Genomic DNA, 16,432 nt, shown 5'->3' on the forward strand with positions numbered 1-16,432 from the left:
ATGCCTTTCAATTTTTCGAAATAACATATATTTAAAATTATTCTTAAAAATCAAATATATTTTTCAGTAAAAGCCGCATACAATTTCTCACCCATTTGGGATGTCCATTTACCTAGTCATTTATAGTGCTAAAAGGTTAAAATCTGTCATTTATTTATTTATTTATTTTATAAATTTAAACTTTAATTCTTATATTTTTAAATTTAAAATTTTAATTTTTTTATTTCAAAAGTTGGATTCAAATATTAACACTGTTCAGATTATTTTGTTAATAATTTATCCTGAATTTTAAATTTTAAAAGAAAAATAAATTCTAAATGTATAAAAAAAATACAAAACTTAAACCATACTTTAACCTGCTAAGAAAAGCACACACAAACAAAATATAATTACTACTTCAAAAGAAAATATATATATAATTACATATAAAATGTATACGATTAGGACGCACCATTATTATAATATGATTATATGAAAAATAAATTTATATTCTATACACCGTCATAATTGACTTTGACTGACCTGTATATATGAATAATGAGTAGTTAATTTTTTCTTTTCCAATTTCGATCATGCAACCTGCCATCCTATTTTTTAAATATATTATACGAATGGTATCAAATTATTTTTTTACTATTAAATAAATTAATTTAATTTTATATTATTAAAATATAAATAAAATTAAGTTGGAATAGAGTTAATATTTACCGTATAAAAAATATTATTTTTCGCTCAACAAGATTAATATATTTAAAGTATTTATAATTTTATAAATGAAATATTCTTTTTTAAATTGAAAAATATTTTTAAGATATTTTTATATATTAAATGTTAACTCTATTATAATTTAAATTTACTCGATTCTCTTTAATAACATTAAATTGATCCGTTTAATAATAAAAGAATTAATTTAATATATTTCTTATAATACACTTTTAAAATTCGAGCTTTAAAAAATTCAATAACTCAAAAATAAAATTATAAAAGATATTATAAAATTAAAGGTTAATATGTTTGATCATATGTGCTAAATAATTTTATTATTTATCTCGTTTTTTTTTAATGCATATGTTTGATTGTAACGGCAAGTGTATTTTTCCGCATTGTAATTTCACATCGCGCATTAAGTTAACATTAATAAAGGAAATAGTAACAGATATATCTTTATCAAAAAATGGATTTCAAGAAAAAGAAACAACACTTTTTTTTCAATTTTTTATTTTAACAATTTTTAAATATCTAAAATGTTTAAAATTTTGGTAATATTAAAACTAAATTCAAAATGAATTTGAAGATTTGTTTGTCTACTTTACTTTTTAATATTATTTATTTTAGTATTTTTGGTTCTTTTATATCAACAATGTTATTTATATGAATTATCAAGCCGTTATTACAGTAGTTGACTCAGTGACAATTAACGACCACAACATCATGAAAAGTTTAATTGATAACAAAAAAAAAGAAAGATAAATATGTCTTTATATTTATCCACCCATCCACTCCTACTTTCACTCATCTCACTCCAAATATTTTTCTTAATTATATATTTTATTAGTATTTCATTCTCATCCATAACTTTTATTAATATTTTCTTTTCATCTGTGTTTAAGAAAAATAACAAATTTATTTTATTTCATAAGTATATATTTTAAAAAATATTTATGCGTTTCCATATATTTAAAAAATAATAAAATATATGTTTTGAGTAAAATAAATACAATTTGTGAGCCTTAAAAACACATGAGACAGAAACAAAAAAAAAAAAAAGAAAAGAAGATATAAATTGCATTTCCATGTTGACTTTGATGAGCTGCCCTGCATATGCAACTTGCCATTTTTATTTATTCTTCTTCAAATTGTCTATACCTTATTGTTTCTTATTTTACTATTTTCAGAGTTGAACTTTCCTGCATTTCCATGTTGGCTGCTCTGTCCTTGCTGATTACTCGAATATACTAACTACCGCTTGGCAGCCTTGCTTGACCGGCACCTGCTTCAATAAAAGACGACGTCATCAAATATTTAAAGGATTATATTAAATATTTGTAGTTTGCGTGTACCTTCATCCACATAAAAACTACCAAATCCTCCCTCTATAAGTAGCACCCGCTTTTAAGTCACCCTTCAAGTGTGGAACACATTAAAACAGAGAAAGGAAAGCAGCGAAATGGGTGAAGAAGTGAAGGTTTTTGGATATTGGGCAAGCCCTTACAGCTACAGGGCAGAGCTTGCTTTGAAGTTGAAAGGTGTTTCTTATGAGTACATAAATGAGGATATCTTTGGCAACAAGAGCGATTTGCTTTTGAAATACAATCCGGTTCATAAGAAAGTCCCAGTTCTTCTTCACAACGGAAAACCAATTGTAGAGTCTGTTGTTATTCTTGAATACATTGAGGAAACTTGGAAGCATAATCCTTATTTGCCACAAGATCCTTATGACAAAGCTACCGCTCGATTCTGGATCAAGTTCATCGACGAAAAGGTATAATTATTTAATTTTGTATTATTCATCATTAAATTTTTTTTTTTATGTATGTTTGATAATCCAAAATAAAAAATAATATGATAAAATTTTTCTTAAAAAAATGAAATAATTAGATAAATATTATTTAATGGAGAACATTTTAATTTATATTATTTTTATTTTAATATTAAACTATCTTATAAAAACTTTAAAATAATAAGCAAACAACTTTTTCTCTTCTTTTTTTTAGTTTGGTGTTTGTCATAATATAAGCCAAAATATTTTACCTATCCAAAAGCTGCCAACAACAACGTTAAACAGAACACTATTTATGGTCATATGTTCTAAGTTCGGGTGTGAATATACATTTTATTTTCAGTGCTTTCCTACCCTTTGGCTAGCTGCATGGAGCTCCGAGAATGAGCGAGAAAAAGTGACGAACGAAGCTTGCGAGTATATGAAAACGCTTGAAAGTGCGCTTAATGGAAAGAAATTCTTTGGTGGAGAAACCATTGGAATGGTAGATATTGTTGCTAGCTCTGTTGGGTATTTCATTAGGGTCACTCAAGAAATTATGGGGCTAAATCTGCTGTCAGCTGACAAATTTCCCCAATTATTCCAATGGTCTGAAGATTTCGCAAATTGCAGCATTGTTAAGGAAAGTTTGCCTCCAAGAGACAAACTACTTCCCTTTGTCAAAGGTCTCATTGCCAAATATCAGCAAGATAATGCTAAGGCCTAAGCCCTCCCAATGAACGCCTGTCACAATGATTGTCGCATGCAATTTGCCTTTTTTGTATTTGCTGCTTTTGTGTGTAATGAGCTACTTGCTCTTATTTTCGAGTGAAAAAATAAATTAACTCATTGTACCCTTAAATAAAATTGATTATTAAGTTATCAATATCGTTTTTCCACAACCCCTTTATCATAGTAATAAATAAATATATAATCTTTTTATATGTTTAATAAATATTTTATAGAGTATAATAAACTATTAAAATATATATATATATTTTTAAAAAGAGACACATGTCATTTCTTTCTTTTTTTTTTAAGTTGTTTGTGAAATAATAAAAAATACACTATCAGTTTCTACCAGATACCCAATCATGTTTAAATATAGATCAACCTAAATTAGTTTGAGCTAAACCCTTTATGAAAATAAGTTGAACTAAATTTAGAGCCGCTTTGCATTGGCGATGCATTTAACTGCAATTAGTGTAAAAACAGTGATAATGGTGATATTAGATATTATAGCGTAAGACAAAAAGAAAACGAAATGCATTACACTAAAAATAAACGTCCATTCAAATGAGCCCTTAGACAAGTAAATATGATCATATATTTAGAAGTTAATTACTTTGTATTTAAATTTTTAAAATTTAAATTCAAATGTTAATAAGTTAAACTTTTTAAATTCCAAATAGAGGTAGAATATAGTTGGCACAATGCACCAAATAGTCAAAAGGAAGGCCCAACGTCGGTGGTAGAAACTAAGCTTTTGCAGCTTCAAATCTCTTTAAGGAACCCCCCATTAGGCCTGCTTTAATGCCTTAAGTTTCAGGCTTATTAGGAATTAAATCTAATGGAGTAGATGCATCCAATTCTTTTGATCGATTTCATCACATTTAAGAATATGAGCCGATTAAATTTTAACACGGTTAATATTTATATCATTATTAATATAAAATATTTAAATTCAAATATGTTAAAACGTATTTATTATTTAAATTAAAATGAATTATGAGCTAAGGGTTAATTTTATTTCTTTTCAGACCTACATTAGGCTCAAAACTTTCCTATCATTAAAACCTTCAATCGCTATCGCAACACTAATAATTTAGTAGACTTTCCTGAAGCTAAAATCCATTTTCTTAAAATAATGCTAGTTATTTGATCACGAGGATTCAAAATTTTTTTTTTTAATTTCAGTCTCAATACTGAAAAAAAGTTAGAAGCAAGAATTCAAGAAATATTTCCTTTTCTCAATTTTCTTTCCCGTAGTAGATGTGCCACAGTAATGAAATTACATAGAATCGGGTTTTTAACTAATTTTTGGTTAATTACACTTTTAAGTCCCTAAACTTTATTGATTTTTTTAATTAAGTCTTTTCTTGTTTTAATTTCCAAATTTCATTATTATATATGACCTATTAGGCTTCCAATTATGATGACAACAAATATAATCTATTTCAATTAAGAAATAATTATATCTATAGATCATCAGTCAGATTTAGAGGCCCAACTTGACCTCTAATTATTAGAAGAGTCGACATGGTCTTTCAGTGTCCAATACTTATGCATAATTTGATCTCTCAATCATACATCTCGAATAAGATAGAATGTGTGGCACAGTATTTACATTGGCTTATCCATATTAATCTTACAACTCCTTGTATTAACTCAAACTAATTGTGCTGGCTAATGACTTGTGCTTAATACGAGTCAAGAACAAAAAACATATACCCTTCATATTATTGTTAAAAGTGATTTATAGAATATGATGCAATCAAAACATGTTAAATATGTCTCTTATTTTCAGTCAAATTTGAAAAATAGTTTTCAGTTAAACTCTGTTTACTTGTTTCAATCAAACACTGATTAGTTTAGATTATTTTATTATTATTTGATCTATGAATTTAGCCTATAAATAGGCTCTTTTACAACCTTAGAAAAAACACCCATTAGAGATTAGAACTCATAACACATTTAGAGAATTTTGTGTTTACGTTTTGTGGGTTATTTATTTTCGGGTTTTCTGGTTTTAGTTTTTATCTCCATCTTTTGTACTCTTCGTTCTTTTGCCATTATAGTAAAATTATCTTTGCCCGTGGTTTTTTATCCTCTTTAGAGGGGTTTTTCCACGTTAAATTTGTGTGTTCAATTTCTCAATTTATTCTGCTATTTTCTTGTTCGTTTGTAACGCCCCTTAACCCCAAACCGTCCCGGAAGAGAGTTATGGAGCATTACCGGAGTTTATAGAATAATTACACACAATTTCATTTACTTTCTTATGTTCATGTCAAAACTGTCTTCTTGGGTAACAGTCACTAAAATATTTATATCTAGAGCTACGAAACTACAAATTAAGTTTCGTTAATTTTTCTTAAAACTAAACTCATATACCTTTCTACCATAAAATTTTTAGAATTTTTGGTTTAGCCAATTAGTACAGTTTATTCCTCAAAGTTACCCATGATCTGCTGTTTGACAGTTTCGACCATTCTTTACTAAAATTTAATTATCTCATAGCACAGGACTTGGATGATGTTTCCGTTTATTTTTCTTGAAAATAGACTCATTAAAGATTCTAAGCATATAAATTATAGCCTGTAATTATTTTTATACAATTTTTAATGATTTTCCCAATTCAGAATAGGGAATTCCAAAATCAATCTGACATTGTCTCACAAAAATTCAAATTCATACCAAATTAGTCAAATCCTATTTTATACTATAGCCAAATCTAAATTTATTTATTTCATCCTTACATTTACAATTTCAAAATGACATACACATAAGACATCCTAGGTATATGCCATTACCAATAATTAACACACTTTACCTTAATGAATTCGGGATCGGACTGGGATGCTGATTCAACGTTCTATCTTTACTAAACCTGCGCACGGAAACAAACCGTATGCTGAGTATGGTATACTCAGTGGTATTTCTATAATCCGAACACTTGATAATATAACAATTAAACTTAAAATCACAATGATAAATATAACCATTCATTTATTTATTTTATAGATAAGTTTCATTTACTTACCATAAAAATTTTATACAAGCCATATAACAAACACAACAACATATTTGCTCAATTCTTTTCATTTGCTTACTGTATAAATTCTTTCAATATATTCACAATTCACTTGTATTCACACTTTACTTCTTAACAATATATCATTTTAATTCATTCTAACATCAATCATCATCCATTTGAACTTCACTCATTTCATGAACCTTTTGGTTCATGTTTTCAATCTCATATCTCAATTTCAATTCTCAATTCAATTTCTCATTTCATTCCAATAGTTCAATCAATCAAATTCACTCGATTTATCTTTTCACTTATTTACCCCTATTAACAAACCCGGACTTTGACGAATACACGGATTCCAACCCAAACACACCAGTACGGCACATTGTGCCTAAAACGGTACACAATACCTGATCAGTATACGACACATAAAGTGCCTAAAACGACACACGAGGTGCCTGATACGACACACGAGGTGCCTGAAATACGACACATAAAGTGCCTAATCAGTAAAGCCGGCAAATCCCGTATACTTTCAGATCCTATGGCATGCCAATTATATCCGACTTAGCCCGACTAGTTAATAGGGTATTTCATTCACTTTCTCAATTTAATAATTCTTTCATCAATATCTCATTCAGATAATTACATATATTTACCCATTTTCACAATTCATACAATTTCATTCAATTCAACAACATATTTCAATTATTCGCATTAATTCATAATTCAATACAATTCAATTCATTTTTCAATATCAAATAGTCAAATATCACAATCTCATATATTCATACCAATTTCCTCATATTTCCAATCAATATATTTTTCAATATAACATTCATTCAATATTCAAATTTCTACATAAATCATATATATTATATAATTCAAACAATATAAATTCAATCAAAATAATTTCAATCAATATAAATTCAATAAAACAGATATTCATAAATCAATTCAATATAAATTTATCACACACTAAATCAATTCATTTCAATTATAAAGACACAATACAAATAATTCCCATCTTAATTATTTATCATAATATTTATCCAAAATTCAGTTATCATAATTGCATAATATTTCATTCACACACACACACACACACACACACACATATATATATATATATATATATATATATATATATATTTATAATATATAATTCAATTTAATTCAATCAATATAAATTCATCACATACCAAATTAATCCATTTCCATTATAAACACAATAATTCTCACTTCAACATTTATTAAATGCATTGAATAAAAAAATATAACAATTAATAACTAGGTTCGGATTATAGAAATACAAACCGTATTTTCTCGAGCTAACTCCCTTTGTCTTTGCCATTTTTTCCTTGCTTAGCCGAGGTTTCCCGAGACAATATTAGCTACGGGAATTAAAACAATTCATATTCGTTAATTCACTACTAATTTTTATCTAATTAATACATTTTTTATTCAATTTCTACTTTAATTTCAATTTAATCTTAACTAGATTTACTTACTTTTTCTATCTCAATTCATACTTCATTTCTATTCAAATTTTGTCCAAACTCATACTTAACTATTAAATTTCCAGCATATTTTCATAATTTCGAATTTATTTCCATTTAATCCCTAAAACTCAAAACTTATAGCTTAGTTTACGATTCAATCCTTTATCCAATTCCAATCAAAATTTCTATCAAATAAACCCCCAATTCCATCATTTTATTCAACATGAACCATACTTAGAAATCTAATGACTTTCAAAATTTCTACTTAAAACAAGTAGTATTTATCTCTAGGATTTCAAAAACTCAAAAATCATAAGAAAAGTGGCTAAATTGACTTACCAAATTAACTTGGAACCTTTAAAACCTTATTTTTCCCTTTTTCTATTCTTCCTTTCTCCCTTCTCTGTTTCGTCCCCTGCTATTCTGTTTCTTTCCTCTTTTATTATTTTGTTTCTTTCTTTTGTTTCTTTTATATATATATATATAATGACAATAATAACTATAATAAAAATCTGTTTAATAACAAATATTTATTTAGCACTTGTACCAATCATTTTTATACACTTGTTTTTCTTCTTTTTTATATATATACATATATATTTAATAATTTAATAATATACATAATTCAAGAAAAATCTTGATTTTTCTTCCATTCACCGCCTCATTTCATGGGTATGGCTTAATTGCCATTTTGATCCTTTTATTTTCTATTACTTTAAAACTAAACTTTCACATTATATTCAATTTAATCTTTTATCCAATTATCCTTAATTAAGCTAATTTACTTAATTAAACTTTAATTAATCACTCACTTAACTTCATAAATATTTTTATTTTTTCTTTTTTATAATCTAATCCATTTTTTAGAAATGGTGACCCGAAAATACACTTTTCTAATAACCTTAAAGTTCGGATCATTACATCGTTACTTAATCGGGTTAAAATCCTAACAAGTAGTATCAGAGCTAGTTCAATTTTCATAGATCAACCCATTCAGAGATGGCAACAACAAGGTTTGAAATTGAGAAGTTCGATGGTGAGACAAATTTCAATCTGTGGCAAGTTCGGATGATGGCAATTCTAGTTCAATCAGGCTTGAAAAAGGTTGTTATCGGGAAAAAGCCTGAGAATCTAAATAAAATAGAATGGGAAGAGCTTGATAAAAAGGCTTTATCTGCAATCCAGTTGTGCTTCACGAATACGGTATTGCAAGAGGTATTGATGGAGAAGACCTCATCTGCCTTCTGGAAAAAGTTAGAAACTCTTTATGTGACTAAGTCTCTGGCTAACCGTTTAATGTTGAAACAACGTCTATTTACGTTTCGCATGAACGAAGGTGAGCTTCTTAGAAATCACATCAGTCAATTCATTACTCTTTTAAGTGATTTAAAGAATGTTGAGGTTTATATTGATGATGAAGATCAGGCTATGCTATTATTGTGCTCTTTACCCCCTTCATACAAGTCTTTCAAGGAGACCCTGATTTATGGCAGAGACAAACTCTCGTTTGAAGATGTGAAGGGTCATTTGTTGAGTAGAGACAAACTCGACAATGAGCTTTATTTGGATAGCAAGATAGATAGGCAAGCTTTCGTTTTGGTAGCATCAAAGAAACGAGATAAAAGGTGTCATTATTGTAAAAAGTTAGGTCACGTCAAAGCAGATTGTTATAAACTGCGAAATAAAAAATTTGTTGAGAGTAACTACGAGGATGTAGCTGGTGCTAATTTGGCCGATGAAAATGGGGATGATTTCATGTTAGTGTCAACAAGTGATAACACCAAGCTCACGTCTGAGTGGATCCTAGATTCAGGATGTTCTTTCCACATGTGTCCTAATAGAGAATGGTTCTCCACATACAGTTCGATTGAAGGTGGAGTTGTGCGCATGGGAAACGATTCATTTAGTAAGGTAATTGGTATTGGTACTGTTAAAATTAAGATGCACGATGGGACGATTAGGACACTCTCAGATGTCAGGTATGTACCTGATTTACGAAAGAATCTCATCTCCTTAAGTATTTTAGACCTGAAAGGATGCAAAATCAACATCGAGTCGAGCGGTATTAAAGTATCTTGTGGAGCTCTCATTTTGTTAAAAGGTAAAAGAACCGACAGTCTTTATATTCTGGAAGGTTATACAGTGACCGGTGAAATCGGACGTCCCTCGTCCATTACGGAGTTGAAGTCAACTTGTTTGGAGCGGAGGCAACTTGGTCATAGAAGGGAAAAAGGTATGACTGTTTTGTTGAAAAAAGGTTCTCTTTTGGATGCAGGTTTTGAAAAGTTAGGGCACTGTGTTCGTGAAAATCAGACCCGGGTTAGTTTTGATTTGGCAGTGTACAAGTCGAAAGCTAGAAGTCTTCCAGTTTCTAAGCACAAATTCGACTTAGTTAATTCCCTGCATAGTTCAAGATAGGCTCGTGGCGGGCTTTGGCAAAGATGGCGTTGTGGAAATATGAGTCAAGGTGGAGATTTGTTAAATATGACTCCTATTTTCAGTCAAATTTGAAAAATAGTCTTTCGCTTAAACTCATTTACTTGTTTCAATCAAACACTGATTAATTTAGATTATTTTATTATTATTTGATCTATGAATTTAGCTTATAAATAGGCTCTTTTACAACCTTAGAAAAAACACCCATTAGAGATTAGAACTCATAACACATTTAGAGAATTTTGTGTTTACGTTTTGTGGGTTCTTTGTTTTCGGGTTTTCGAGGTTTAGTTTTTATCTCCATCTTTTGTACTCTTCGTTCTTTTGCCATTATAGTAAAATTATCTTTGCCCGTGGTTTTTTATCCTCTTTAGAGGGGTTTTTTCACGTTAAATTTGTGTGTTGAATTTCTCAATTTATTCTGCTATTTTCTTGTTCGTTACTTAATCGGGTTAAAATCTTAACAAAACACGTTATGAAAATAAAGCATATTTAAAATGTAATAATTTTTTTTTTTTTTGTATTTTTCGTTTTATACCCAACACTTACTAGTAAATGTATGCCTTTTTGTAATACTTAATTCAAACTTGGTATAATCGTTAACTATTGGATTATTGTTGATTTGTTTTTTTAATCTTACGGTTGTTATTGGAAAATTGAGTAAAATAAACACCATTATAGTACAAAATATTTGGGAAGAAGAAGTTCATAAGAGAAGGGTAGAAATTCAAGACGACAAGTATGTAATTACAAAATGCTGTTTTCTTAAAGCATATACAGATGGTTATCTCATTTCACCATTTTCCTTTTATTTTTTAAAACATTCATAGTGGGAAGTCCATGGAGATAACACTTTGAGGTGGAGTTATCTACCAAATTGACAAGAATATATTCCATGATCTTGTGATTGTTACCGCAACAACAGTAAAACAAGTTAAGAGTAAGTAACCAAAAATTTAACATTATTTCTTCGGGCATGTCAGAGAAAAAACCTAACTCAAAAATTTTGAAAAACAAGATAGAAGACAGGCCTATAACTGTATTGCCGTCATTATCATATACAGTGTTTAATATAGTATTTTCAGAAATTGAAAAGTCTCCTCTATTTTCACGTTCATTGCTTTGTCCCTGTTAAATTTTCACTATGTTGACAACTTGAATCTCATGGACTTGATCGTCACTGCTTACGTAGAAGACGACAAACCCCTTAGTTATCAGATAAAAAATGATTAATTTCACTAAGTCAGGCGTATATCTTCTTCCCCAAGGCCAACGAAACTACCAAATCTTCCCTCTATATAAGTAGCGGCAAACCAGAGTTACACTTCACTTCCGAGTGAGAAACAAGTAATAAAAAGTGGGGTAGCATCAATATTGATATGGGTGAAGAGGTGAAGGTTTTTGGAGCATGGGCAAGCCCTTTTAGCCGTAAGGTAGAGCTGGCTTTGCGGTTGAAAGGTGTTCCATATGACTACATAGAAGAAGACTTGAATAACAAGAGCTCTTTGCTTTGGCAATACAACCCGGTTCATAAGAAAGTCCCAGTTCTTCTTCACAACGGGAAATCAATTGCAGAGTCGATTGTTATACTTGAATACATTGAGGAAACTTGGAAAACCTATCCCATCTTGCCACAAGATCCTAACGACAAAGCCAAGGCTCGATTCTGGATCAATTTCATTGATGGCAAGGTATACCTTTTTTTTTTTTAGTTTAATTTTTCCCATTCCAACATCATATTTGTTTTCTCTATGTTTTTTTCATAGGGATAATTTGAATCTAAGCTATTACTAACCAAAAATAGTCTTTTTAAGTTTGGGTGTATATAAATTTGTGTAGGTTGTTTCTGTCCCTAGTCCTCTTACAGTTTTTTTAGAGAGTTATCCAATTATTATCAATGTTTTTTTTAGTGCAAATAATTAATACCGCATCGTTAAAAAAATTAATGTAACTTATGTGAATTTGAAAAATAAATTCAAATCACGAGGTTAATTTGCATTTTTAATGATAAAGTAGTTAAAAAATTATTCTGATAATCATAATTTTACATATTTTTATATGTTTTAGTGATTTAAATTTTGGATTAAAGAATAATATAAATAATAATATGAGAACCTGAATTTAAAATATAAATATTAAATATCTATAATAAAAAGACTTTGACTAATTCATGCCTCACTTTGGCCATATAGTGCTCGTCTGCCATTAGGAAAGTTGCATTTAGCCCTGAGGAGGAGAGAGAGAAGGCAGTGGAAGAAGCTTGTGAGTGTCTGAAAACACTTGAAAGTGCACTGAATGGAAAGAAATTCTTTGGTGGGGATACAATTGGAATGGTAGACATTGTTGCCCTTTTTATTGCCTTTTGGCTTAGACCCTTTCAAGAAATTATGGGGTTGGAGCTGTTGTCATCTGAGAAATTCCCCAACTTATTCAAATGGACTGACGACTTTGTTAGTTGCAGCATTGTTAAGGAACTTTTGCCTCCTAGAGACAAATTAGTAGCCCATATCAAAGCTCATCTTTCCAAATGATTGTCTCCTTTATATCACCTGTTTTCCTGTGTAATCTTACTTGCTTTCAACCCGAACGTAAATAATGCAATCTTGATTACAAGGTCATCGGTATTTGGCATATAATTTCGTCATTTCCATACACTTTACTTTTCAAATATTTTTTTTTTTACTGCTTAAATCAATTTTTTTCACTAATTTCTTGATGGGGTTTATTTTTCGGCATATATATGCTTTACTTTTTTTCTACAATTTGACAACTTTGCTTTCTTTCTTAAATGTGCAAAAAAAAAAACATTTTCTTGCCTTGTTACCAAAATCAATATTATTTGAATCAAACCGAATCAATCAGTCAAATATCGATTTGGAAAAAAAGTTTGAACCGATTGAGATGAGAATCAGTACAAATCAGTTCAACCGATCTAAAAAATCAATTGAACGGTTCTTAATATTTTTTTATTTTTTAAAAATTTATTTAATCGAACCATCTAAACCAATCAAACTAATTTGATTAATAAATTAATGGGTTGACTAGTTCAACTATCAATCTGATTTCGAAAAGCTTGACCAAAATGTCGAGTAAATTTGATAAAAATGTTGTCACACATTTCATCTTTCGCCTTGACTCACACATTTCATCTATTGTGCCGGGAAAGAACTATCACCTTTGATGTCCATCACATTGCAACTCAAGCTACTAGTTCACGATTACTATACGGTCACGAATTGATGTATAACTAAAGCTCTCAGTTAACAGTGATTATATGGTCACAAATTCAAGATTCATGATACCGGAAGAGGATGCTTTATAAACCCCATACATAAGTTTGAGATCATAGTCATAAGAAAAAATAAATGTGCTTTTCAATATAATCAATTTATTATTTTTCTCCATCCCCACCAAAGCAGTATTCTTAACCTAATTGTCTGAAACCTGTGACAGAGTTAAGGGCAAGAGAATTTTAATAGGGGAGAGACTATGGCGATGGAGAGAAAGTTGAAACTCGAGTCGGGACAGCAATGATTATAGTTATTAATGAGTTCTTTAATCATAAGTTTTGGACAATGAGATGAAGGATACTGCTTTGGTGAAGATAGACAAAAAGAATAAGTTGATTATACTGGAAAACCCTTTAGTTTTTCCTGATGATTATGGTTTCAAACTTATGTATGGGGTTTGTAAAGCATTCTCTTCCGATGGCATTAAACTTGAACACGTAATCGCATAACCACCACCAACTGGGGACCAAGTTAGACTTCAACCCGTGACTGCATAACTCGTCAACTGGGAGCCTAAGTTATATTTTAACCCGTGATCGTATAGCTACTATGAATTAAGAGTTTGAGTTGCAATGCGATAGACTTCTAAGGTGATGGTTCGATCCCCACACCGTAGATAAAATGTGGGAGTCTCCGAGCGCCATCGCATCATCGTGAATTCAAACACGCCTTAGAACTTTCACACTATCTCTCTCAAACACAAACACAAATAAATCTTTCTGTCCAAAAATTTCAACACTAAAAAAAACAATTTAGAATATAATTTTTTATTTTGTAAGAGATGGTGGCTAAAAGAGTTGATGGAGTGGAAGAGTAAAACTCCCCTTTATATAGGCAACTAGGGGGAAATTAAAGAAAAAAAAAACAATATGGTAGCCCATGATCAAATTGTCAAAAAAAAATCAGCTTATGCCCTAAACGTCGAAAAATCGATGTAAATCCTAATTATTTTCTAAAAACCAGCATGTAATGCTAATTTACCCACCAAAACGCACCTAATAATAAAATAGAAGGTATTATCCAAACTGAGCTCAGGCCTACTTAACAAGTCGTAGGCCCATAGAATTTGATATTCTGCTCAATTGTTGGGCTACCAACGACGAAGTAAACGATAGCCTCTTGGTCCGCATTGACGTGGCTAATCAAACATTACCCTCATCCAATTCTCCAATGTTTTGATTTATTCTTAAAGTTTTGTCCGCCACACAAATTAAAATACGGTGTCAACATTTAAATTTCAAAATCAGTTTTTATAATTTCATTATTCCTTTTTGAGAACATAAGTAATTGAAGCCAATCAGAACAACATTCTTAAGTACACAACTTGCTGGTTTTGTTTCATGCATGACAGCCACCGGGAGAATTTTAAAACAAGAATAAAAAATACCAACACAAAGGACAAACTGAAAACGCTGTGTGAAGCATTTGCAGCACTATGGGAAGAAAAGGCTCCCTCAAAATATAACTGTATCACTGTCATTGTCATCTCAGATGATAATCATGTTTTCTATTAATTACTCATTAATAATGTGTTTTTAAACACTTTGGCCCCGTTTTGCTTGCTAATCAATCTTAAGTTGGGACACTTTGTGATTAAAAATATAATTGCAATTGTACCCTGTCTTCCACTTTAATTGGCAGATTTAAGTGAAGTGCTACAGATTTGTGTGCTGGGGAGAGCTTGCTAATGCCTAACAAAGGAGACAAATAGTCAAAGTTTTGAGACACTCTCACCATAACAAGTAAAATTTAAAAAATAAAACTAAACGGAAACGACAAGTTTGAGACACAAAACCCCATTTGGTTTCCCCGCTAATCAAGGTGACATGTTCCTCGATATTCCCCTTTTCTTCCATACCTTGGAAAACCCTTTTGGTTGCAGTATCCAATTTTTATTTAATTAATGATTGATTACAAGTAATCAGACTTGTTTAAGGTTATGGCTTTACAGCTGGTCTCCTACAACTCGCCAGTCATTGCACTTAAACCGCCCCTTTTTGATCTGATGGCTGCTTTGTTGCTAACCATTATTCCTCAAAATCTGCCCCAAAACCCTACTGCCCAACATCGTACTTATTTTACTCTACTCTGCTTCTGGATTTAGTGGTTTGGATTCTGTATATTCTTAAATCTTTTCTTGCTTCTCCTGTCTTTTATGTCTTTCATGAGTTTAAAATTTTAATTGATTAACTCGAACTTGAATTAATTTAAATCTAAATTTCTTCATTAATTCCAACATAAAATAATTAAAGTTCATAAAATCCTAATTGAATGATCCTACCCAGACTTAACCCAACCTACCAAATTAATAGTTTTCTACAGCCACATTGTTTCCATTTTTAATCTATAATACAAATTCTATTTGAGATTAGAAAGGTGAAGGGAAAAGCTTAAAACTTGCTCATTTTCATTTGGATTCAAATTACCTTAATCAATTTACTAATCATCGATTAACATTTTTCATCAAACTATATGAGATGGGAAACCCCTTTGATTAAAAAAAAAATCTATATCAACAATGCACTGTTCCATTGATTTGATTAATAATTGCAGAGCAATCCATTTTCTGGGCGTTTGGCAGGAGGTGGAATGGTGCCTTTCCACGTTCACTTCCTTCTAGCTTTTTACAAACAAGGGGCGGTGGACTCCGATTCAAAAGACTGCCTTTCTCACGCAGGCATATGCATGTGAGAGCTATGAAAAAAAAAAAGCTCAATTAGTGATAAGATCAAGTGACTATCCATAATATAAAAGAAAAAAGGGGGAAAAAAAAAAGAAGGCCAATTTTTATCAATAATAGAAGATCCCCCCATGTGCAATTTCTGCCCACCCCAATTTGATCCTTTAGACCATGACTACACGACACTACCCTCAACATAGCATAAAGAGTATTAAGACAATTGAAAACAAAACCTATTTTATTTGATTGATTTACATGACGTGTTCGATGGAAGGATTTGGAAATAACCCTGAA

The 16,432-nt window shown here is 30.3% G+C and overlaps 2 protein-coding genes and 1 long non-coding RNA gene across 3 annotated transcripts; 2 read left to right on the forward strand and 1 right to left on the reverse strand.

The window, feature by feature from the left end:
- The first annotated feature begins 2,057 nt into the window (after positions 1-2,057).
- LOC108454384 (glutathione S-transferase U8-like) lies at positions 2,058-3,381 on the forward strand. The gene is made up of 2 exons (XM_017752829.2): positions 2,058-2,482; positions 2,844-3,381. Exons 1-2 carry the CDS (start codon positions 2,168-2,170, stop codon positions 3,204-3,206), a joined length of 678 nt encoding a protein of 225 aa, XP_017608318.1. The 5' UTR covers positions 2,058-2,167; the 3' UTR covers positions 3,207-3,381.
- A 2,406-nt stretch (positions 3,382-5,787) lies between these two features.
- On the reverse strand, positions 5,788-8,173 carry LOC128280565 (uncharacterized). The gene is made up of 3 exons (XR_008270660.1): positions 8,072-8,173; positions 7,548-7,624; positions 5,788-6,086 (listed from the first exon to the last, which is right to left on the reverse strand). It is a non-coding gene; the product is annotated as an uncharacterized LOC128280565 (long non-coding RNA).
- A 3,230-nt stretch (positions 8,174-11,403) lies between these two features.
- Positions 11,404-12,804, forward strand: LOC108455969 (glutathione S-transferase U8-like). The gene is made up of 2 exons (XM_017754553.2): positions 11,404-11,859; positions 12,361-12,804. The coding sequence occupies exons 1-2, from the start codon at positions 11,548-11,550 to the stop codon at positions 12,697-12,699; spliced, it is 651 nt and encodes a 216-aa protein (XP_017610042.1). The 5' UTR covers positions 11,404-11,547; the 3' UTR covers positions 12,700-12,804.
- Positions 12,805-16,432: the final 3,628 nt, after the last annotated feature.

The sequence above is a fragment of the Gossypium arboreum genome, chromosome 9, assembly GCF_025698485.1.
Source record: "Gossypium arboreum isolate Shixiya-1 chromosome 9, ASM2569848v2, whole genome shotgun sequence".
Taxonomy (NCBI): domain Eukaryota; kingdom Viridiplantae; phylum Streptophyta; class Magnoliopsida; order Malvales; family Malvaceae; genus Gossypium; species Gossypium arboreum.

Excerpts from the sequence above, each read along its gene's own strand:
- LOC108455969 (XM_017754553.2), top strand. The coding sequence starts at position 11,548 with ATGGGTGAAGAGGTGAAGGTTTTTGGAGCATGGGCAAGCCCTTTTAGC. Across the intron at positions 11,860-12,360 it reads TCAATTTCATTGATGGCAAG|TGCTCGTCTGCCATTAGGAA; the intron begins GTATACCTTTTT and ends TTGGCCATATAG.
- LOC108454384 (XM_017752829.2), top strand. The coding sequence starts at position 2,168 with ATGGGTGAAGAAGTGAAGGTTTTTGGATATTGGGCAAGCCCTTACAGC. Across the intron at positions 2,483-2,843 it reads TCAAGTTCATCGACGAAAAG|TGCTTTCCTACCCTTTGGCT; the intron begins GTATAATTATTT and ends TTTTATTTTCAG.